The sequence below is a fragment of the Podarcis tiliguerta genome, assembly GCF_965153285.1.
Source record: "Podarcis tiliguerta genome assembly, chromosome: 4".
Lineage (NCBI taxonomy): Eukaryota > Metazoa > Chordata > Lepidosauria > Squamata > Lacertidae > Podarcis > Podarcis tiliguerta.
In genome coordinates, this window is record NC_139537.1 from 55,983,182 (window position 1) to 56,008,366 (window position 25,185).

Genomic DNA, 25,185 nt, shown 5'->3' on the forward strand with positions numbered 1-25,185 from the left:
ATCTTGGAGGTGTTAACAGATTTTTGTTAGATCAGCCATTTCATGTTTGAGTTCTTAGAAACTCCTAAAATGGATATCACCTGAATCCAGGGATTTGTCTGTTTTTAATTTGTCAATAAGGGACACGGGTGGCTCTGTGGGTTAAACCACAGAGCCTAGGACTTGCCGATCAGAAGGTTGGCGGTTCGAATTCCCGCGACGGGGTGAGCTCCCGTTGCTCGGTCCCTGCTCCTGCCAACCTAGCAGTTCAAAAGCACATCAAAGTGCAAGTAGATAAATAGGTACCGCTCCAGCAGGAAGGTAAACGGCGTTTCCGTGCACTGCTCTGGTTCGCCAGAAGCGGCTTAGTCATGCTGGTCACATGACCCGGAAGCTGTACGCCGGCTCCCTTGGCCAATAAAGCGAGATGAGCGCCGCAACCCCAGAGTCGGTCACGACTGGACCTAATGGTCCAGTCGTGACCCTTTACCTTTACCTTAATTTGTCAATAAGACCCAGAATTTCATCTCTTGTCATCACTGTTTGGCGCAGTTCCTCAAATTCCCTTTCTGAGAAAGTTAGTTCAGCTACAGGGATCTGTCCTACATCTTCCACAGTGAAAATGGATGGAAAGAATTCATTCAGCTTCCTCACAATTTCCTTTTCTTCCTGTTAATACATCTTTAACTTTCCTGTCTTCCAAAGGTCCAACTGCCTGTCTAGCAGGTGTCCTACTTCTGATGTCTTTTTTCCTTAAATGGTTGCTCTTAATGTTTTTAGTGATACGCTTCTCAAAAAAATTCTTTGTATCCTGTATTGTCTGCTTGCAATTCATTCCAAAACATCACTTGAACAACAAATTATTTCAAACTAACTCATCAATTTCAAAAATAGTAGCATCTTTATTAAAAAAAAAAAATCCCAAGACTTGGGAAAATACAACCAAGAATTCCAGATTTTAAATTAGTATATATATTTAATACAATACATGTTGAATCTAAGGGCTAGATCTTTTCCTTCTCTCAGTAGACCTCTGGCCATCTGACAGCAAAATTAGGCATTCCTTCTATGATTCTGTCCTTCTTGTCTACAGCTGTCATGACTCCTGAAGGCTGGAGGTGCATGAGGGAGAACTGAGGATTAAGACAGGACTTGAGATGATGTTGAGGAAGTTATTGGGGAGCCCAGACAAGGAATCGTTGAAACAGGACTTTATAGACTGGCTTTCTGTCAGTTGCTTGAGGTCTTCAGTTGGGGTGGGATCTGCCGTGGGGTCCCAGTCCTCTTCCTCCAGGGTCTGGGTCAAATGGAATCTTAACATACATAAAAATGAAAGATTTAGAACACAGGAAGCTGCCTATAGATATGCCCCTAGTAATATAGCTTGTGTTCAGCACATAGTAAAGATGCACTGTGTGCATTATTATTTTTCATCTTCTGAATTAAAGTTTTTGTTAGTTAAGGTATTGTCCATTAAGTAATACATATTTCTATTTCATATTTTGAGTAACTAGTAACAATATTTTAATGCAAACAGACAAAGAGGTGAAGTAGAATTTCAGAGTTTCAATGGAATGTTAAAGCACTCCAATTAAAGGCTTCATCAAAATCATCACCACAGTTCTTTCCAGCTTTTTCTGTTTTGTTTTCAGCCGTCATTCTTATGTCTAATACTGGTATCTTCCAATCCTGGATGCAAACAGTGATAGTTAGATTATAGAGTAACATTTCACCTGTCAGTTCTAACCATATTAACATCGCATTGTTTTCACAAACTCCTGTTTTATAGATATATGTAAGAGCACAATTTGAATATGACCCAGCAAAGGATGACCTCATTCCCTGCAAAGAAGCTGGTATCAGATTTAGAGTTGGTGATATTATCCAGATTATTAGCAAAGATGATCACAATTGGTGGCAGGGTAAACTGGAGAATTCAAAAAATGGAACTGCAGGCCTCATTCCGTCTCCTGAGCTTCAGGAATGGTATGTTTGGAATTTTATAAAATTAATATGTCTGTAATTTAAAATAAATTGGTCTGTCAAAATGTGCCTACAATTTGAAACATTTGTTCCCTTTTTTCTGGCAAAAAAAGGTGTTTCATTTAGTCAATTAAATTGGTCATTCAGTCTAGTGCTCAAAACACACATACACTGTTATAGCAAGAACATGCACATATATCCTGAGACTACTCCTGGGAGAGGTAAGTGGTGGTAACACTGCAGTGATAAGATCAGTCCCTGTGGAACTTATTCAGGCAGCCTCTTTGTGACAAAGAAAAGAAAAAATGGTCTTACCTGAAGTGTAGTTTTGGGAGTGGAGTGTCGTTTCCAACGGAATGGGTGTTTAGCATGTCTCACAACAAGGTGAACACCCATTCCATTGGATACGATGCCCCACAAACTAAAATATGCCTTCCATAATCATTTCTATCAACAATTCAGTGAAGACGCAGATGAGTGCTGCTATGATGTTTTCTCATTGATATTTTGAACAAGTGCTGTGGACAATCCATGAGAAATTTATGGTTGAAAATGGTGTTGCATTTGCCCTTCCTTGGCTAGACTGCCAGATCCACTAAACCAAACAAATTGTTTGGGGAGAGTTGTGTGATTCAGCAACCATTTTTCCCCACCATCTTTAAAATAATAGTGAGATTAGACACTAGATAGTAGCTGTATAAATTATCTGCTTATACACTAGCCTTCAGAGGGCTTTTATCATTGCTGTCATCTGAGGCAGCAGCAGCTTTCTCTAATTTAAAAATGTGTTGGTAATCCCATTCAACAACCTGCTCTTCCTTTTAGTGTAAATGGTTGCTAACATTTTCCCTTACAGCATGTTGGCATCGGACAAATAAGAGGATACTTTCAGTGCCTCTGTTTGGATACTATCATGTAGTAGCAGTGTCCAGATCAGATTGAAGACAATGTTGTTTATCTGCAAATGCCTTGCAAAGCAAGTCCATAACAAACTGCAGTTAGCCTACGCAGAAGAGCTCCACCAGATGGCATGGCATTTGTTTCACTCCCATGGCATGACCTTCAAATGATATCTGTGTTGTGCTTAGTTTTGATTCGGCCTGAATCTTACACTGCTTGCCCTCAGTTGCTTTTCCTGCTGCTTTAAGTTTCTTAGCAATTCAGTTACTAAGGAGTAGCACCTTACAAAAGTGTGAGAAGAGAATGCCTAGCTGCCACAGCACTGTAGCCATACTCAACTTTTGATTTCATATATCAACCATTCTGTCACCAGAGTGATCTTTAGTGTCAATGGATAAATCCTCCAAATAATTCTGTAAAGCCAAAGGATCCATCAGTTTCTGGCATGAACTGAGACTACTCAGGCCTACATAAGGTTGTGGTCAATTCCTGACAAAATGTATTACAACGATACCCTTATACCCTGGCTACCTAAATCTAGGACGCTGTTGTTGTTTAGTCGTGTCCAACTCTTCATGACCCCATGGAGCAGAGCACCCCAGGCACTTCTGTCTTCCACTGCCTCCTGCTACACAACACTTAATCAAGAGTGTATCCTGCCTTCTGTGTGTGGTTTCTAATTAATTAATTAAACTTACGCCCTAGTCTTCCTCTGAGGAGCTCAGGGCAACTTATATATGGTTCTTAGTCAGCACCCCACCAAGGCAGCTTCCAAGATCATACTTGTTAGACTTCAGTAGCAGAAATGCATCCTATAATCTTAGGCCATTATCTGGGTTTGTAACACATCAGCATAGCCAAATGATTGTCATAGCAGCCATGAAGTTCCTGCTAAAGGCTTGATAATAGCAAACCTGAAGACCAGGTCTGTAATTAAGAAGTCTCTAAGATAAAATCTCAGTCTCAGCCTTATCCTATATGTGGATATAGTCTGTACTGGGTATCTACTAAAAGGAAGGCTACCACTGTGACCAGGTGGAACAAACTGGACCACTATGGATTAAGCAGCAGTCCATCCTGCTTTTGGCAATGCGAATGAAATCAAGGCCTTCCTTCGTGTTTAGACTATGAAGGTCATGTAATTTAAGTTTGGTTTACAGATCACCCTGCTATTGGAGGATTGTGTTCATGAGAGTTGCCCCAGGAGCTCCCTCCTGTCATCAATCATGACAGTCGGTAGCCGTGGCAGGATGAGAGGCTTTGAGAAACTGGAGTACCTTCTGCCATGCCCTGTGCTGTGACAGATGAAAAGAGCCACAGCTGTCAAAGTGCTGCTTCGCCCCTGCCTTAGCTCCTCTCAGCAGCTGCAGCTATCTTTTAAAGCAGCAATAACTCATTTGACTCCATGGTGGCTGCTGGTGTGGTAAACAAGGAATTGGTGCTTTGAAAAGGGTCATCAAAAATTCGAATGTGAAAGCTGGGAAATGAATTTTAATCTGTCCTGCAAAAAAAAAAATGGTGGGGGAGATTATGTTAAAGATAAATATTAACATTGCTTCATTAAAAAAGTAATCTTTAGTAACAAGCTGATAGTTTTTTCCTCTTCACCTACAAGGCGAGTGGCTTGTATTGCTATGGAGAAGACTAAACAAGAGCAGCAGGCAAGCTGTACTTGGTTTGGAAAGAAAAAGAAGCAATACAAAGACAAATACTTAGCAAAGCACAATGCAGGTGAGAAAAACATAATGCACATAAAGCTGTATTTAACATTGCTGCATTGTTCATTATCAAGTAAAATTTTAATTTCACCAATGTCTCTCAGTGGAAACATTTAACTTAAAAAATCCAGACATTGAAGCGTAAGAAAGCATAAGCGCTAAACAGATACTGGTGAATAAACAATATATGGGAAAAGCAATGGTTAGCATAAGTTGAATATGGAAAATGTGCTGAAGCATCTGGGGCAAGATCTGCCTCTTGGAGACGGTGTTAGGTAATCTGAGATGTTGTACAAGAATGTTTTTGCAGCTGTACAGAATTTGCATATGCAGTTGAACTTCCAAGAAAATACAGTGCTCTTAAGAAATAAAACAGTTTTAATAAGTTTAACATTATGCATATCTTTAGAGAGTTAGTGTAATTTATTACATTTGATGCTTCTCACATCTGAGGAAGTCTCAAAGGGAATTAGCAAAAAGAAAGAGACTGGGTACATCATGGATTTCATTACAATGAAACTGAAAATTATGCATATTTTCATCTACTGTATGTTTGCGTTTAGGGGGTTTATATTTTAAGTTTTTGTGTTAAGACATTTCGGTCTAATGTGACTGTGGGCACTGTATTTGTGATGAAGATGTATTGTGGTACTCTGACACTCAGACAATTAAGCGTTATAGGGCACTTCCAAATTCTGGAACTTGCTTAAATATACAATTTGTTGTATATTTTTCATTCCTTTGCTATAGTTGAAGGAAGGGATTTTTGTTTTTAAGGAGTTTGGGAAAGGGCTATAGAAGAAAGGGTGGGAAATTAGGGACAACCTAGGTACAGTTTCTGTTGTGGGGCAGGGGAGGAGAGGAGCAATGAACATGACTGAGACTGAGGAGTTTCGATATCTTGAATGTGTCAGTTCCAGGTTCTCACCAAATTTGGAAATATTTCACCAGAACTGTGCACACATTTTGAGACACACACACCCAGACTCTACATTTGGGGGCTATTCTCTAAAATATATTATATGAATGCAGCAGTGAAAATTCCTGTAAATCCTTCCCCCTTGCTTTTCATGCTAACATAGACACCTCCCACTTTGTCCTTCAGTGTCCTATGCACAGTTGGAAATAGTATCTAAGCATTAGATACAATGTATTGTGAGTGGGCATCCATTGGTGCAACAGAACGGATATTTTTTATAGTCGAGCTACACTGACAAATAGAAAAGGACAGTGCAAATATTCATAAGGGTTGCTTGTATATTAAAGACAAAAGTTCCTTTCATATTTATTAGCATAATTATTTCTATTCTATATGTTTTGCTCCAAGCTCCTAAAATTAGGACTGTGCCTGTTCACTTGTTTGTTTTAAAAATATTTAAGTTTTTTACAAAAACAAGTTGAAGATTAATAGCAATAGTCAAAGTGTGAAAATATAGTCTGCATACATATTCCAGTGTGTGGTAATAAGCTCCTGTGTATAACATCAAATCTTCATATGAGAACACAAGCTGTTCCCCCATGGCCTGCAAACTCGTGTCACCTGAATGATAGATTGAAATCTACTGTGAATGTTTTTCTGAAGTGGATTTTCCCACACACCACTCTGTACTATTCTGCTGTGTTAGTTACCAATATAAAGCGCCATAATGTACTTCAAAATGGACCATTACCTAGATGGATCTGCCTTGTGAAAAAACTGTTACAATACAATCAGAGGCAGTGAATTCAGTAAGACTTCCTTCTACATTGTTCTTAGGATTAGTGCATTTTAATTTAGTATGGGCAGGCAATTTGGAAATTGCTTCATATTGCCGGTGGGGTGCATTTCCTTGCAGAGAGTCTTATGAAAAACTCAAATGTGTTTAAGGTAACAGGAATAAAATTCAAACAGTAAATGTTTCAAATTGGAAAGGCCCAATCTATCTGAGGTAAACGGTGTTAAGTCCGATTGATTTCAGCAGAGAGATTTAAGCATGTGCTTAACTCACCCTCTGAAATGAATGGGATTTAACAGCACTTCATTTGAACTATCGTACTTCATGCCCCCAATTCACCTAATATTCTAGGTTTGGTGGGGATTGGTCCATTCATAATTTATGGAATCTAGGAGGAGTCCAGTATTTATTATGATGATGAGTCACAATAAATTGTAGGTAGTTGTACATGTATTTTAAATCTGAGGCAATAACAAGTAAGTAAATAGGCAAAAATGGAGCCATATAACTTGGATACCTGATTTGTGTGTCATTATCTTCTTGCCTGTTTCTTGTGCTTTGGGTGAATGAGTGGTCCTGTCCCTACTACAGTCTCTTATCAAAGAGAATTTGAAACTACTGGCTGATGGCAGAAACTTTCTGGGTGTCAGACACCAATCCCCCAAAATAAATCCAGAGTTCTTTGTGCTTTGCTGCTACCATAGAGATTGTCAGGACCCCTCAATCTGTGTGTTTTTAATATATTTGGGTTTTTTAAAAATGCTATGGAATCTGTAGCGTACAGGCCAGTTGCTAAAACCACCTCTGCAACCCTTCCTCCCTTAATTCTTTCACGCCCCATTGTTCCACCTTTTCCTTTCAATTACTCAACCTTTGCACATGCGCAACATCTCATTCTCAGTACTGATGGGGAGGCATGTTGCTGCCTTGTTAGTAATGTGTTTTTTAATTTTTTAAAAATACAACTTATAAATGGTGTCCTCCAAACAAACCAGATGGCTAGACACATACTTCACAAGGAAGGGAAAGCTCTTTAAAATAAGTTCCAAAATTCAAACTTTATTTATTTTTCTCCTCCCTTTGAGTGATATCCAATGGTGCATTTCCACAATTGGAAGGAATCATTCCTTTTGCAGAAGCATCTTTGATATAGTGGAGACCTCCACTGGCAGAAGAGAAGAGGGAATTATAAGTCTGTGAAGCGGATTTAAGCATTCAGGGGGAAAGGGCATTCTATCCTACAAAAAATGGGGAGGAAATAGTCCTCTAGATCAAACTGTTCCCTGAATGGAAGGACACCATGGAATTCAACCCTGTATTTATAGTGTATAGGCAGTATTTCCTACCTTCTCTCCTATTTCTGCTATCTCTGAATTCCTTTTTATCCTAGTTATTTTAGAAATTCTCGCCATGAGGCTCATTCTTGCCCATCAATATCTACAGCTAATTTGAAGTGCAGGTTATTACTTCTAAGTTTTATTTTAAAATTATAAAGTAAGAGTGGAATCTAGTGCTCTGTGAGTGGACTTCCAGTTGCACACAGAAGCATTGGCTACAACCTTGAATTTATAAAGGCCAAGTGTTGTGGGTTTCTTTTCTCTAAACACCAGACCATAGGCATATTCAATTATTCGTCTGGTAATGCCAATGACAGCAACTTACAGGACAGAGCCAAGTTTTTATAAAACATGCTTATCATTTAACGTGATTTATTTGCCTTGTGTTTAGACTATTGCATGGTGAAGTTTATTTTGTGCATATACTTTTATTTTACTAATATATTATGAGCCATATTTCAATGACCCCTGTACATTTTTCATGCTGTCTTAATCCCAATGGCCTCTGTGCATGTAAGTAACCTGTCAAGTGACAATGCCTCTTTATTTGCTTCTTACGGTTTCCTTTCAATAACTCCTTTTCTTTGTTAGCTAGAAGTGTAGAAGTGTTTAAAAGTTCAGTCTGTAAATGTGTCCATGTACTCCTGAATTTGTGTTTAAAAAGTCATTTCTTCATTTCTGTTGGAAACCCTGAAATTATTAGTGGTCATGATTATTTACCAGAATGTTTTATTCTGTTTGTTTTGTAGTTAAGGAACTGTGTTCAGTTTTCACTAAGGGTGGTTCTACTCTTAGCAAATATAGCAAGGGCCTGAAAAGTACTACCGGGTGACCATTTTTATTCTTATTAGCATGATATATTATTTTGGGGAGCTGGAGTTAAGTTTTTCAGAAGGGAAAATTTTTAGGGCTTAATATTACTAGTTACTGACATAGGTGGGATATTGTAGAACAAGCTCTTTGATTTTAATAACCTGAGGATATAACTGACACACGTTCTTGGTACATGGCAATATAAGTTCTTGAGATATGTTTAGGGATAGCTCTGAAGAAATGTTAAATATGTAAATATTAAAAAATACCTAGAATTTGCCTGGAAATGTTTTTGAAACTAAAATGTTTTGCTTGCTGAAGTAGATATTGGCTTTTAATTCATCAAGTGTTTATCCCCACCTTTTGATCTCAAGGGACACCTCTGCCACCGTAGCAGCTATATGGGGTGTGGGGTTTATTTTTTAAAAAACAAAACTGAATGCTTTCTAACATTCTTGACATAATATTGCTGTTCCTGGAGATAGATTTGGTCCAAACGTAGCCTTCCACAAATGAAAGGGGACCTTCAGCTGGCCAAAATGGGCTGAGATCCAGTGGAGACTTCCCTTGGAAGAAGGGGAGGACGTAATTGTCACTCATTTCCCCACTCCCTCTGCAACTCTCCTAGCCCCTCCTCATGCTCTTCGGAGGCTTTCCTGATCCTCCAGAGCAGCTTGTTGGGAGGAAGGCAGAGGAGGCTGCCTGGAGAATGGGAAAACTGACCAATGACAGCAGGAGAGTACTATGGACAGAATTACACCTGCAGTTAATCTGGATCCACCCACTGACTGTGCTGTCCTGTCCTGGAAATACGTCTTTCCAGCTTTTCGGGGACATATGACTGAAAAAATGTTTGGATGTCCTGGTTCTGAATCTAAATTTAAAATGGTACTCTGATTAAAGTTAAGCCATGCATACTGTTAGGTCCTCCCTTTTTTTTCAAAATCATAGTAGACAATGTTTAATAGAATGGCTTCTTCACTATTAACATCATCATAATTTAGTTATTCAAATATACCATTACAATTGGCCTAAATCCTTCAGCTGACAATTGTTTTCTACAGAAATTATTAAAGCACCAGAAACCTGTCATTATTGGCCACAAGTAAGGACAGGGTTTTTAATTTGATTTGCTGCATCATAGCAATTGACAGTGGTTTGAGATCGCATTGCAGTAAACATAAGGAAAATTGAGAACCTTTACTAGAGTCATATTTTATTAAATGCTTGAATTATGGTGGTGGCTTTATAGTGTGCCGTGAAGCCATCCTCTGTCATCAGATCTTTACTCACCTTCTGAAATTTAGAGAGCATGTTAATATAAAATTAGCACTTCTGTGTGAAGAGAACTCTACTTACAATTAATCTGATAAATGTACATGGAAGAGTAAGTAAAACAATAAAACCAAACAATTTAATGCATTTCCATAGTTTTGATAAAATCAAAATCTTTATTGTCTGTGTAAGTAGATGTTCTCATATTTGTATTCATCTTTCTACAAACTTTATTGCTCACTTTCAGGAATCCCAGAATTTTCCAGAAGCACTAATTTTTTGTAACGTGCATAGTGCATGATCTCAAATTCTTAAGCATGCAATTTGAAATATGATCTTAATATTGAAGCAAAATTAGTTTGTTTAATAAATTGAAAGAAGGAAATGGATGGTTAAAATATTGGTTTAGCTTATAAATTTGGCATTTGTGGAAAATTAGGTAGATTCGCTATACTTTTTCACCTTATTTCTGGCTTTTGTTTTCTGTTTCAGTGTTTGATCAATTAGATCTTGTCACATATGAAGAAGTAGTAAAATTGCCAGCATTCAAAAGGAAAACACTAGTCTTACTAGGTAATTTCAAGTATCATTTTTGTTCTATAATTGAAATTTAAACAACATAATTTTGAATTTCTGTGATAATATTAAATTTCCTTTCCTGTAGGAGCACATGGTGTTGGGAGACGACATATAAAAAATACACTAATCACAAAACATCCAGACAGATTTGCATACCCTATTCCACGTAAGTAACTGTGTTATGAGGCAGATAGCTGCATATTAACTACTTATTATGATATACCTAATTTGTTACTTTCCAACAATTGTAATTTGATTAAAAGCTAAATATAGTGGTTGTTTTCAGAGTTCCTCTACCAACTCCATCAAGTCCCTTGCCGCCTGCTTCATTTTGTGCATTCTGTAAACCATGTATGGAATATGGCCTGAATTTACTGTACACTGGAAACAATCCCCAGGCTGTTTGCAATGCTTCAGTCAGAGGTTGACCATAACTAATGCGCAACTTTTATGTTGGGAACCGCCCTGCGATCTACAGATGAAAGGCAGTATACAGATTTAATTAATTAATAATATACATTGTTGTGCAATAAGCAGAGCGCAAATACATTGCAAGAGACGACTGCAGGAGAAAGTGCTGCATAAAGAACGCACCTGATAGTTAAGAAGGCAATTTCTCTTTCTCTCTACACCCAGTAGAGATCATTGATCAAACCAACATGAGAGGAACTGCCTCCTGGAAACACTTCCAGCTTTTTTGTGTGCCCTTTCAATCATAAGGCTGAAAATAAATTTTCTGTCCTTTTCCTGACCGCAAAACCCTTGGCTGTGTTTTTTGGAACACATTTCAATACAGACATTTCAACTTTTCCTTTCTCTGCATCCTAACCCCAATCTCAGAGCAGCAACTTGAGCCACGTACACCAATCATCTGAAGTAGTAGAAGGCAGCTTCTGCTGTCTGTCCCAATATTTTCTACTCTGTCAGCTGCTCTCCAGGATCTCAGGAAGGAATATTTCACATCATCTACTACCGGAGATTGCCTACAACTATCTTCTGTGTGCAAAATTATGTTATTTATTCATTGCCCTTATGCCCAAGCACCCAGGGTGGTTTACAGTTTAAAAGGCCTACAACAAATGATACAGTATGTAAAGCAGGCTTGGGGGGTGGGGAGACTGCTTGACCTCATGTTCTCTGTGCCTCACCCTCTTCTTCCTCCTCACGGGGGTTTTGTGTCTGGCCCCTGGGTGGTCCACCTAGAGCAAGCCCAAGCCTAAGCCAACTTTTCATACTGTATCATTTATTGTCTTTGCCCTCTTTTTCTCCTCATAGGGCAGATGGTGTCTATTGGCTCTGTAAGTGAGGGGGGACACCCCAGCTAGAGTGGGCCTTGACAACAAGCAATGGGCATTGCAGAATTGTAATGGGGATTATAGCATTATGTAGTTTCAAGTGTAGCTTCTTTCATATACCCCTTCCAGCTGACTGTGGAAGTGGAATACCTCAACAGCACCAAAGAACCCTAGTGCAGAAGCAAAATACTTTCCCTCATAAATTCACACCGTTTTGTGATCTGTCGTGGCAAATTTAGTCAGTTTTTCCTATTTCCTTCCACCTCCAGCCCTAGCACGACTCCCTGGCTGTCTGCTTCTCACAGTACAAATGTGGAACTTTCACGCAGCCACATTTACAATAGATACAGCTATGGATAACTACAACATTAACTTACCTATACGTTTTCTGAGGTTGAGATATTATGAACTGTGGGTAGTAAAAATATGGGGCTGCTATACTCGTAATAAAATCATTTTTAAAAAATTATTCTAAAGAATTGCTTTCAGAAGTGTTTTCTTCAGTGTTCTGCAATTTGAAAAACATCATTCTTGTTTTCCATCGCATGACAAAACAATGTAAAAATACTGAAATAATTAGTGGTAGTCTTTGCAAATACAAATATATGAAGGTGAAGAATAATGTTGTCGTTTAGTCATGTCTGACCCTTCGTGACCCCACGGACCAGAGCACGCCAGACACTCCTGTCTTCCACTGCCTCCCGCAGTTTGGTCAGACTCATGTTAGTTGCTTCGAGAAAAATAATAGTCCACCATATTTACTTATGAATGTCTTTGGCATCAGAATATATGGACGGTCTATAATCCTTTGGAGCAAATTTTGAGGGCATGCAAGGAGCTGCTGCAAAGGGGTTGAGGGGAAGTTGAAGTCCCCTTACATGAGCAGAAGTCTGCTCCATTGCTCATGGACAGCATTGGCAACCATCCTGTATGTATGTCTGTATTATAGATTGGGTGTGTATGAAACATGGGGAGTGAACAAAGAGCTAGTTTCAGTGTTCTGACTCTTGTAATTACAGATACAACCAGACCACCAAAGAAAGATGAAGAGAATGGAAAGAATTATTACTTCGTATCACATGACCAAATGATGCAGGACATTTCAAACAACGAATATTTGGAATATGGTAGCCATGAAGATGCAATGTACGGGACAAAACTGGAAACAATACGGAAGATCCATGAACAGGGATTAATTGCAATACTTGACGTAGAACCTCAGGTAGATATAGAAGTGACTAACTCATATATTACAAATATATAACACAGTTTTATTTTTGGCGCTAAATTAACACATTTGATATGTTAATGAGCTTTTCTTCATATATGAACTTGATTTTTAAATTGTTGGTATATATGAAAAACATATGACATTTTCCCACAAAATGAATCAGAGCTAACTATGTATCCTTTTTCTGAACATTTTTGTCTCTTGCAAAAAGAAATATGAAACAAAAAGTCCATCTGCAGTGTGTTTTACATCCCAGGTGGGCCACAAAAGTTTGTGAAAATATTTTCCAAGGGTGCCCCTAATTATTTAGGCAATCAGGCCAGTACACTGTCTTGTTAGTGGGGTGTAGCCACCTCAGCAACATGGATGTTCCGTACCCATTTAGAATGTGGGTTGACACATAGCCAAACCTTATTGTCTGTGAAATCATTGCCTTTGCAACATGATCCCTGATCAGCTGGGATCATTCAGGGAAGAGAACCTGGGGAATATAAAATGCCACTGAATCAGCAGTAGAGGGATAAGCAAGCTGTGAACAGCAGTGGGAAAGGATGCAGCCAAGGGGCTTGTGGGGGAACATTTCCTCTCTAAATATTAAAATTTGGCGGGGCTCCTGAAAAGACTTCATACATAGCCCAAAGTGTTTCTTGCTATTTTTCAAGCACTAGTAAGAACAGTTGCAGCCGGAAACAGTTTTTTAAACTGCAGGTTGTCTTATGAACAATAGGAATTGTGCAGATGGGTTCTCTCATTTGTATAAATTGCAATGATATCAGCTTGAGTACTGGTTTGCAAAATCTTCAACATCAAACATCAAATACCTACAACTGTTGCGACCTGGTAGTCAGCAGCAGTTACACATACCTGCTATTCCTGGATACCTAGTAGCAAATGAAAGCCCCTTCACCTAGTTCTCTGCACATCACAGAGAAATCAAAGGTGGTAAAGATCTCTTCCCCTCTTGCTGTCACTCCTAAGTTCTCTAGCCTACTTCCAAGTGTCACCAATGCCTGATACGAACAGAAAGTCAGAGGACAGGTGGGGGTCAGTGGGAACCACAAATAGTGTCTGCCTGCCAAGCCCAGATAAAATTGGGGGCCCTTGTATTATATTTTATTTTTTACATTCAGTAGTACCATTGACATAAACGAGTTCTAACAATGCATAGACATTTCGGGCACTGCAAGGTTGGAAACACTTGTCAACTTACAATTTGGCTTCCAAAAGGATCCAGAATCATGTTTTGTCTTCAAATGTATTACAATGTATGCCATGCTCCTCCTCCTAAAATATTCTTTCCTTAGGCCCTGAAGGTCCTGAGGACTGCAGAGTTTGCTCCTTTTGTTGTTTTTATCGCTGCACCTACAATTACCCCAGGCATTAACGAGGTAAGACTTTTGCAATGAAATCATATTTGTAGAGTACTTAAGAATAGGCACAAACAGAAACTTCATCCCTATTTGACAGAATTTAATGTGATAGATAATAGTGATGAATGAAATCTTGATGAAGAAATCTTATATTCATTATTGTTTCTCTGTACTGTAATGGAAGTTTAAGACTACGTCCATTCATTCATTTTCCTTTCAAATCATCATTTGCATAAATATCCCTTTTTCTTTACCTGTTTTACCTTGTTTTAAAACCTACCTTAAAAGCACATATTTCTAAGGACATGTCTGTACCACTCATTTCTGCACAGTCGTTCACTGAAAATGCATGAGAGGATGATGGAAGTCTGCCTCTCTGTTTTATGTCCTTGATTGTCCCTAAATAGAAGTTCACATCAAGTTTCTTTACACACAAGACAGAGAATGGCCTTTTTAAATATATAGATTTAGTTTGGACAATGTCTTGTGATGTGAAGACATTATCAGAGCTTCTTTTCCTTTTAATCTTTAAAACAATTTTTAGCATTACTTACATTTATTGGGAAAGTAGGAGTTTGTTTTTTACTTTGTCCAAGCCCAGCTGCTTAAAACTTCCATATAGATCTATTTTATTCATTTCATTTTGTATCAAGTGTCAATAGTGTCTAGGTGTAATTGTATATATTTTGGTATTGCATTTTATAAAAAGCAAAATGCTGAACTCGTGATTCCAAGATGGAGCAAGCACCTGTTCACTGAAATTGTATGACAGAACTGACAAAAGGAGACAGAAATTGAAATAAGTGTAAGATGTGGTGATGTCACAGACATATCCTCCTACATGACTGCCCTTGTTTTGTTTATTTTTCTTGAATTATCATTTTTACTTTTCTTCTCATTTTCTTGCACTTGTACTAATTTTATCTAGCTGCCAAAATGGTGCAGAAAGTTGCCTGTAAGTACCAGCTTAGGAACCAATAATATATAATCCTTATTATTTTAAGTTGCACAGTGGAAAGGTGCCAGACATGGACAGGAACAGGAATTGCATTTCAGTAATGATGTCACAGACCAGTGAATGCACAGGTTACAATCCATGCAGGAGTCTCAGTAACAGTGTATGAAGGAAATATTTCATTTTCCCAAATATAAAATTATAGTACCTCTATTCAGTGCTTCTTTTCTAGAAAAAAAGGGGTGACAGTTTTTACCATGATTCTCTTCCTCCCTTTTCTCTCTCTCCTGTCTCCCCCCTCCATTAATTAAAGGCCCACTTTGTGTGTCCCTCTCACTTCTCCAACCTCTCCTTCAACCTTGTCCCTTCTGCTCTTCACACCTACCCAACATCCCACCCTCCCCTTCTCCTTCCTTCCCCGCCTCCCAGCCACCGTCCGCACTCGCCTCTATGGCTTGCCCCAGCCCCAGAATGGAGGGCGGTGGAGCCTTGTCCGCCTTCTCTCTCTCCCTCCCACCCCGTACACATGCAAAGAGCGAGCAGAGACGAAAGGGAAGTGGCACTCACTCGCTCAGCAGCTTGCAGCACTGCAAGGCAGCAGCATAGGAGCATGTCCAGGGCAGAAGAGGGGGAATGATGCAACCTGTTGACTGAGAGCAGCAACTCCAGCCCCAAACAAGGACCTCCTTTTCCTCACTGCCACTGCCTCAGCCTCCTGCTTTTTGCAATCCCCCTTTTAGCCATGCTTGCTTGCTTGCTCTCCCCACCCTCCATATACCTTATCGCAAGATTGGTGGGGGGGTGCCAGTACTGCATACTGTTGAGTACTGCCAGAAAAAAAGCACTGCCTCTGCTGATAGGAAAATGTTATATCCCTGAAGCCAAAATGCAGCTTCTTGGTAGATACTTAGACTAATGAGGAACAACGGCACTTTCTTTGCCTTACACCAGGCATCCCCAACCTTCAGCCCTCCAGATGTTTGGGACTACAATTCCCATTATCCCTGACCACTGGTCCTGTTAGCTAGGGATCATGGGAGTTGTAGGCCAAAACATCTGGAGGGCCGCAGGTTGAAGGTGCCTGCCTTACACCATGATCATTTTAAGGCCCATAGTATCACCAGGGTGTGGCTATAACATGCCTGGCTTCTGAATCCATTGGCTCTGAATCTTAGTACTTTTCTGCTTCACCTCCCTTTCCTGATACGTGCCTGTTCAGGAGGAGTGTGGTACAAATGGAAATGACAAGCGCTCAGAGTAAAGCCTCACACAATTTTCTCAGAATGTGTGTTGATCTGTGAATGTTTCCCGTGGTGGCAATTTCATATAGGCCAAAGTAATGAAGAGGGAGCAATATATCTGTGGATTAGTTGATACCACAGGTCTCATGTTGCTAATGCACAATACCCAAACTAGAAGCTCTTTGTGTCCATAGGCTGCTCCTATTGGAGGGAGCAGAGTTGTCCCTGGGAAGGCAACACCAGCATTTATAGGTTTAGGGCACATGTGGGATACATACGGCTCTCTGGTTGTTGGTCATGCTGGCTGGAGTTGATGGGAGTTGAAAATCCAACATCTGAAAGACCACAGGTTCCCCACACTTTTAAAGGGTTTGCAAAAGTGTGCACATCAGAAAAAACTTAATATGATCCTGTAATGGTTTCACAACTTCCCTGTTCTCTAATACACTTTAGTAGTTCATGTGTACCAGAGAGCATACAATGTATTCCTTTTAGTCAACACCATCTACCAATTCGTTGTGAATAAAGGAACTTCCAGTTTGTGTGAATTAAGCGATTTCACAAGGGCCGCCCCATTCATTTAAATAAGGGGGCGACTAACATGTAGCCCTCCAGACATTTCAGGACTGCAGCTCCCATCATCCCTGACCCTTGGCCATGCTAGCTGTGACTGATGGGAGTTGGAATCCAATAACATCTGCAAGGCCACAGGTTCGCTCCACCCCCACTCACCCCCAATTTAGAAAGAGACAACAGAATCATGCTCATGTTCCTTTATGCGTGCAGATCTGTTTCTTTCACTGAAATGAATTAGATTGCTCATGTGCCTTAATCAAATCAATGCATAACAGAAGACAAATAGCTTGTATGTGGTGTGTTGTCTTTAATGACATAGCCCTCCATACCCCTTGGTCCTTGTTTATGCTGATCCTTTTTTCTCATCTTCATTCCTTGTCCATTCAAGTCTCCCTGAAAGTAGATAAGTGTATGGTTGTGTTGTGAGAAACCTGACTATGGCAAACTGTATAACAAATTAAGTGGAATTTGGCATTTATTACGGTACTAAATCACTGACAAATTTTTAGGTAAGAATTTCATTTGGTAGTAACACATGCAAGATATAATGGCAAGAAAATAATACATGTGTTTCACCACCCCTTTTCCCCCATCACTGTGCAGGATGAATCTCTTCAGCGCTTGCAAAAGGAATCTGAAATCTTACAGAGAACATATGCACACTACTTTGATCTTACAATTATCAACAATGAAATTGATGAAACAATCAGGCATCTGGAGGAAGCCATTGAGCTTGTTTGTACAGCCTCGCAATGGGTTCCCGTCTCCTGGGTGTATTAATCTTACCACCGGAAGAATTTTATCATTACTGGGAACCACCTCATACATGGAAGAACCTCTTTGTTATTGACCTTGTGTCAACAGGTCTTGGCCCCTAGAGACTACCTAGATGTAGTGTGACCTAAATTTATAATTATCGTCATGTCCTTATAGATAGGAGGAGAAAATGCTAATTTAAAGAGACAGTATCTTTTTTAATCAGTTCTCCTAAACTTTATTAAAATGTATCTTTAAATATATGTATTATTCAATCCTTTGGAATGTTATATTTTTGGAAATCATAGCTTTTAATTTCAAAGGCCCCTAAAACTGCACAAAATAGATGCTGCTTTCTATAATCTATTTTAATAATAATATGATCTGTTACTTAACTTGGGGTTGGAACACTACATTCTTTTTAGAGTCTGATTTTGTGAATTGGAATACCTTGCTTTCCTTTATTTATTTGAAATTATTAGCCCAATCATAACAAGATCAATTCTTAAATTCTAATGGCCTTCCTTTGCTTTTTTATTTTTAGAATAGTATTTTGAAGTACTTTCATGTAATATCCGAATAATGTGATACTGTCTCTTTGAAGAACTCTGTAAAACTTATAGAGATTTGAAGTTGGGTCTTGACTCTTAATGCATGTGGACAGTCGCAAGCGTTCATGCTGTTGGTGTATCTGTGTTGAAAAAAAACTGTAATCTACAGCAAAGTACATTCCGTTCATGGGGGGAAGTACCCAAGGGAATAAAATTAAGTACTATGACTAAGTTGTAAAACCTATGCACATCCCTTGCATTTTGGGCAACTTTATAAACAAAAATCCTAATTTTTATTAATAATCATGTAGTGAAATGTGTTTGTAATTTTGTCTCAATTTAATTTGTTGTAAAGGTGGGAGGGGGAAAAAATTACTGGTTTCACCATTTCAGATCTGTGTTGTCTGAGAGTATTAACGTTTTAATTACGTTTAAGCAAAGAAATGCTGATTTTTAATATGTATGTAATTGTTTTGAAAATGCACACATTTTAAGAGAAAATACTGTGCAATGAAGAAACCAGTTTAGGCATTGCGATGAACTAACAATTCCAAAAGACTCATCTGCCGCAGCCCTGTAAATTCCTTTCAACGGTAAATGACTCTACATTCTGACCAATTTTTTATTTTAAATATACTTCCTTTTATGTGTTCAACAATTAAATGCCTTGGGTCATTCATTTCATCACAGGATTCTTCAGGTGCTTCAAAAGCCAGTCAACTCCTTTGTAGATGTTTAGGGTGGGGAGGGATTCTCGCCATCTTTGTGTTGATTGGCATACGTGGTTTGACTGCAAGACTTGAAGACTTGTGGCTCACTTAGCAAATAAGGGTTGCTTCATACAGTCACATTTTTAGCATGTGCGCATATTATACATGCTAAAAACAATATACCGAAAAAAAGATGCGTAATAAAACAAACATGTGGTGCACAGGTACAAATCTCCGGGAGCTTCCAATTGGCCACGTCCTCCTGCAGTGCATACTGAATGGGGAAGCGTTTGTTCTTGACAATGTGTGAAGCAGTCCTAAATTTTATATGCAGAGCCTTAATAAGCAAATATTTTCCATGTATTCATCTCAGGGTTGTTGCTATTTTCTGATTTATCTGACCTTCCTTCAGCAAAGGGTAACGTCTGTTCCCTGTCCTAGAAGAGGGAGACTGAGCATTTCCCATCCCAGTTTGATGTCTTTGTGAACTTAAATCACCATTTATCGCCAGTATTGATGTACCTTGGACTGATTGTTTTACATTTTTATTATTTAATATGGATTTTTTGCTTTTGTTATTAAATTCCAGTATGTTTTTGAAAAGTGTTATCCTCAACGTTAAAATGCAAAAAAAATATTATTTACTCATAGATAGCTTCACCTCCTTGAGAACCATTCAGAATTCAACATATGTTAACAATATAAAAGACTAAAGATTTTTAAAGGGCCTAAGAAGAGTTAATGCACTTTGAGAAGACTGCAAGCGAGAGCAAAGAGAGCCATTTCCTTTGGCATATAGGTCTTTGCACTCAGGTATTTATGTATAGAGGGTGATACCCAACATTAGTCCTCCTCAGAGTATACCCATTGAAATCAATGAGTTGAATCCAGCTCTGCACACAGAGTTCCACTTGTGCAACAGGATTTCTCCTACCTCACTTTTCCTCACATGTCCCAAAGAACTACTCTGCAAACCTTCTATAGCAGATTTTGAGGGTATGCAGGTGAGAAGTCCCATTGCACAACCCAATAAACTTAAATACATTGATCTCAGTGGACAACCATAATTTAGCTGGATAGCACCCAGATCGTTTATCAGTTGCCTTTGTCTCATTGCATAGCCCATGACACCTTCAGAAATTCGGATTGCAAGCTAGTTTTGAGTTTCTGAACCTGGCACAATGTAAGTTTAATGAGAAAAAGATATCCCTTTTTCTATCACCTCCCCGAGCTTTGATTATTCAACTATAAACATAACCATTTAATTTGCATTTGTTAGTAGACTACATGGTTTTCCTGACTTTATGACATCATGCCTTGCATCACAGGGCTGGCAAAAAATTGAAGCAATATACAGCTGTTTCTTTACCATCAACATTATTCTTAAGGAATTGAGTGTACTATTATAATCCAGTGCTGTGGAAATGGAATCACTGAGCTGATTCAATAAGCTTTTAATCTCCCAGCATTCTAACATCTGCATTAGTGACTTATTCTCTCTGGATTTTTTCTGCTCTTATGTGTTAAACTTTTTATTCTTTAGCTAAATATTCAGCAGCAAATTATGGGGATTTAGTAGCCAGTGCCACTATCAAAAACATTTGTGCTAGTAGCATATTTATTAGCAGTATCTGTGTACACTTGTGATGCAAGTTCATCTTCCATGACAACAGCAAAACCCTAGTTCATTTTAATGCAGCTAAGTAGCACCCATGGTTTGTAGTATTGTGCTTCTCAGTTGAAATTCCTGCATTGCAGGGGATTGGACTGGATGGCCTTCAGGGTCCCTTCTGACTGCAATTCTATGATTCTGTGATCACCAGGATTGCACCCTTGGTGGGTGGCTCCTGCACTGCCAACACCCATTAACAATGCCACCACCTCCCACCCCATCCAAAATGGTGGAGTATGGTGGAGTCCCCCATCTTGATTCAAAATAGCAGCCAACCTTTTCCAAACAAAGACCAAAATATGCACCTCCATCTTAAGAACCGCCATGTCAAATTGGAATAGCAGAATCATCAGAGACATCCCAATTGACCCAGTTTGTTGCACCAAATTGAGCAACAATCTCTTGTGACATCTCCAGATAGGCAGAGTTTGGAATGGTTCAGTCTACTGTTTGGATTCAAAACATTGTCAAATGGTATCCAAGCAGACCAAAACCTGCTCTTCGCTCTTGGGAACCAACACACCAAATTAAGCAACAGTATTTTCAGAGGTGTCAGAATTGGTACAGCTTGAAACCATCACACCAAACTGGGCGACACAACACCATACTGAGCAACAGCGCCTTCAGAGGCATCGAAATGCAGAACTCTGCATCCAAAACAGCGTTACTAGGAAGAAGGATTGGCTGCTATACCACTGTGAGCATTGTAGCTCTCTGGGGGTAATAAGGGTCTTCTAATAACTCATCACCTTAACAAACTACAGTTCCCAGGATTCTTCATGTGGAAGTCATGACTGCTTAAAGAGGTATGATGCCACTTTAAATATATTGTACAGATGATGTCTCAAGAGTGAAAACCAGAAGTGTGTTTTTCTGTGAACTTGAGCAGGTGCTTGGAAGCATCCTGCTCCTCAGTTTGAAGAATATGCTGTTCTCCCCACCGCGGCCACCTGGCTCCATTTGGTAAATTTCAGAGTTCTGGGTTTTTTGTTTGTTTGTTTTTTAAAGGTAGAAAATGCAAGCCTGAAACCTGCCCACCCTGATTTACTGGATGTGCCTATGCTGCCATGTTTTTGAGAAACAAAAGACACCACAGGACAACTTCCATGGTACTGAACAGTAGCCTCCCATGACTACTCTGGAAACAGCCCTGGAGGTCAGAATGGAACCACTAAAGTATGGTGCCCCCATACTACCCCTTCTTAAAAATAATATTAGGGAACAATGAAGGAGCCTCTCTGTATGCATCTATCCAAAAGGCATTATAAACAGAGGCTTTGTTTTCTGTTGGAATAAGAAACCTTACCATTATTAATATTTAAATGATATTGAAATGGGTCTCGAGGAAACAAGAGAGCATCTGTCCAGAGAGTTAGCACTTCTATGAAGAAATTAGCACGGTGAGTTACTGCATTGTTTTGTAATATTCTGATATCTACTAGCTTTCATTTTAATTGGCATTCTGAAATGGGGGTAAATCAACACATAGATGTTACTTTGGGTGAATCCAAGGGGGGGGGGATATGCCAAAGTGAATTAGGCCAGTTATCTTTGAATGTTTACCTGAGTGTCATGTTTATTCAGCAATGTCAACCCCTTATTCTCGTCCTGTGGAAATGCCTTCATGTTTTTTTCACTGAAAAATATGCCAGAATGCTTTATGTGAATAGTACTCTGTTTATGAAAGGATTAGCAGAAAATGAATTGGAAAGATCATTGTTTTCAAGGAGTGCATGTAGCCATGACATATTCCCATGGGGATCTATAATTAAATCTTCCAGGGTTTTTTGTTGTTGTTTAAAATTGAATAGCAGTCACAAGGAGGAAGTTTGGATCAGGACTCTGGTATCAGGGTGGGAGATAACCTTCTCTCCCAGTGCCTTCTTCTGATTTAAATAGTTTCTCCAGCAGCTACCGTATTTGCCCTGCAATGTAGAACTAACAAGTGTCATGCAGCTATTTTTTACTGTGATACAATTAGCATCTGCAGTGGCAAATTTCAGGAGGAGAACAGGACGCAGTGGAAATGTTAACCCGCCCTAGTGGTGCAGTGGGGGTCCAAATTGGCCCTTTCCTCCTTAGCTGCTGTTCAGATTTTTAAATAGTGGGAGCGAAGTGGTAGGAAAAGCTTAAATTATTAGGAAAGGTGTTGGAAATGAAATTTCTAGCAACTTAATGCTTTGTTATTCTAATGGTGTGGCTGTATTTGGAATACTGTGAACGGGTGCTCCATTTCAAAAAGGAGATCATACCTTTGGAAAAGGTACCCCAAAGTGCTACCCAAATTATTGTGTTTGGAGCACTCACTGTATGAGGAAAGTTTTTCAGGAATATATATATATATATATATATATATATATATATATATATATATATATAGTTCAGGGAAAAAAGCTATGGATTTGCATTGGGATTTTTTGACAATAATGAATGGAACTGAGAGGAGTGTAGATAGAAATTTAGAGTTCAGGGTCACTCAGTTAAATTGATGAGCACTATATTCAGGGCTAACTATTTTTTTGCACAAATTGTTCAAACTTGTGAAGAAGAAAATACACTGAGGATAGCTCATGATCAAACATGATCAAATTCAATTCATAAAAAACCTTTCAGCTTAGCATGTTCTGCTAAGGGCTTTCCATGTTCACTCCAGCTCCAAAATGCCAGGAGAGCTCATTTGCCCTAACCCCATGGCTGATGCTTGACACAAATTCACATATCGTTACAATGCAGTTAAATTATTACCCACGAAGTCCAAAACCTCAGTCTTTCCTGTGCCAGGAAACTCAGTAAATTCTTAAAAAGCCTCTCTTCTCTCCCACTGACTCGGGCTAACCTGCAGTAAGCAGGGAGTTCACCTAAGTGACATTTGAGCACATTTCCAACTCCTTATCATTCTGTGTGAATGGGATTTGTTGCCAGTTAGGTACTTGCTATGCAAAATAATACCTTCAGCTGAATAGACTCTGTATGTGTATTCCAGTGAACAAACAAAACTGAGATAGCTCAGTTGGCAGTGCAAAAGACTCTTAATCTCAGAGCATGGGCATGGGCCTGGGCGTAGCTGCCCCCCCCCCCCGATCAAGTAAAACAAAGTTATTGCTGTTGTTTAGTCGTGTCCAACTCTTTGTGACCCCTTGGACCAGAGCACGCCAGGCACTTCTGTCTTCCACTGCCTCCCGCAGTTTGGTCAAACTCATGCTGGTAGCTTCGAGAACACTGTCCAGCCATCTCGTCCTCTGTCATCCCCTTCTCCCCTTCTCCTTGTGCCCTCCATCTTTCCCAACATCAGGGTCTTTTCCAGGGAGTCTTCTCAAGTAAAACAACAGAAATAACTAACTGACCAATCACATCATCCCTGCCCCCCCCCAACAAAAGTCCTGGCTACACCCATGTCTCAGGATCATAGGTTTGAGTCCCACATTTTGCAAAAGATTCCTGCATTGTTGGGGGTTAGGCTAGATCAGGGGTCCCCAACCTGCGGCCCACAGAGGCCGTTTAACCAGCCCATGAGCCGCCCCAGAACCAAGCCACGTGCTCTGAGTCCCCGCACACTGCGCTAAACTGGCACGGCGCAGGGACTCTCTTCAGCTGCTCCAGAAATCACTTCTGCGCATGCCCAGACGCTTCTGCGCAGGCACGATTTTCGGCATCTGGGCATGCGCAGAAGTGATTTCCGGCATCACACTGCGCCAGTCTGGCCCACGGAGGATCTCTTCAGGAGTGATCCGGCCCATGCCTGGTAATCCTTGCCGACCCCTAGGCTAGATGACCCTTCCAACTCCATCCATCTCCATGGCAGTGGTGAAGCTGAAATAACCACAGGAGTCCAAATCAATATTGTCAAACTGTCTGTTCAGGGCCATGGCCCTGAACAGCACCAATTTCCCTGAAATGGAAAGTTTTTTTGTAATTGAGTTTCTAAGATAGTTGATGGGTCCTTAAATGTTTGCTGCTACCTCTTAAGTCACAAATATTTCTGCGGTTTTATTAGTTTTGAGAAACCCTGTCTACTGGCTTTTCCTTAAAATGCACTGTTAACTTTTTTTTACTACAATTGCCATAATAAAGTTTTAATGTTAAGGACAACAGCAATAAAAGCAGTTCCTAAATATACATTACAAAAAGAACCAGCTGTACAGAAATGAAAACCAACCAATATTCCGGATCCTACTAGCAGTTTTATCAAATGTCTGCAAACTTCAAGCCGCATGATGAACAATGTTTTCCCTGGAGAAATCCTCAACTTAATCTACAGCATTTGGCTGATACAGGAGGGGACAGGGACGAGACCTTTTATAATACACAGTTGAATTTAGCATTTAAGAAGATTATTGCATTTATAAATAGCCTGAAAATCCAAAGTCATTGAATGTAGTGCACAGAAGAGATCAATCAAGTGGTTATCATGCCATCTGGCCCCTTTTTTTGCAGTAGGAAAATTGTCCTATAACACTGCATTGGCTAGAATGCCTGGGTTTGGGTGTATTTAACACTCCACCCGAAAATGCTTGCTGCTACTGCTGCTG

At 39.6% G+C, this 25,185-nt stretch overlaps 1 protein-coding gene across 21 annotated transcripts in view; it reads left to right on the top strand.

The window, feature by feature from the left end:
• The window catches only part of CASK (calcium/calmodulin dependent serine protein kinase), a 118,103-nt gene extending 99,166 nt beyond the window's left edge, over nucleotides 1-18,937 (top strand). For 17 of the 21 annotated variants that reach the window (XM_083437282.1, XM_083437289.1, XM_083437294.1 and 14 more), the window contains 7 exons: nucleotides 1,769-1,965; nucleotides 4,478-4,593; nucleotides 10,213-10,293; nucleotides 10,385-10,465; nucleotides 12,614-12,816; nucleotides 14,130-14,213; nucleotides 17,571-18,937. In XM_083437282.1, coding sequence (XP_083293408.1) covers nucleotides 1,769-1,965; nucleotides 4,478-4,593; nucleotides 10,213-10,293; nucleotides 10,385-10,465; nucleotides 12,614-12,816; nucleotides 14,130-14,213; nucleotides 17,571-17,747 — 939 coding nt within the window. In that variant the 3' untranslated portion in view covers nucleotides 17,748-18,937. The remainder of the gene's footprint in view (nucleotides 1-1,768; nucleotides 1,966-4,477; nucleotides 4,594-10,212; nucleotides 10,294-10,384; nucleotides 10,466-12,613; nucleotides 12,817-14,129; nucleotides 14,214-17,570) is intronic. The other 4 variants (XM_083437299.1, XM_083437295.1, XM_083437301.1 and 1 more) reach the window with 1 other exon arrangement.
• Nucleotides 18,938-25,185: the final 6,248 nt, after the last annotated feature.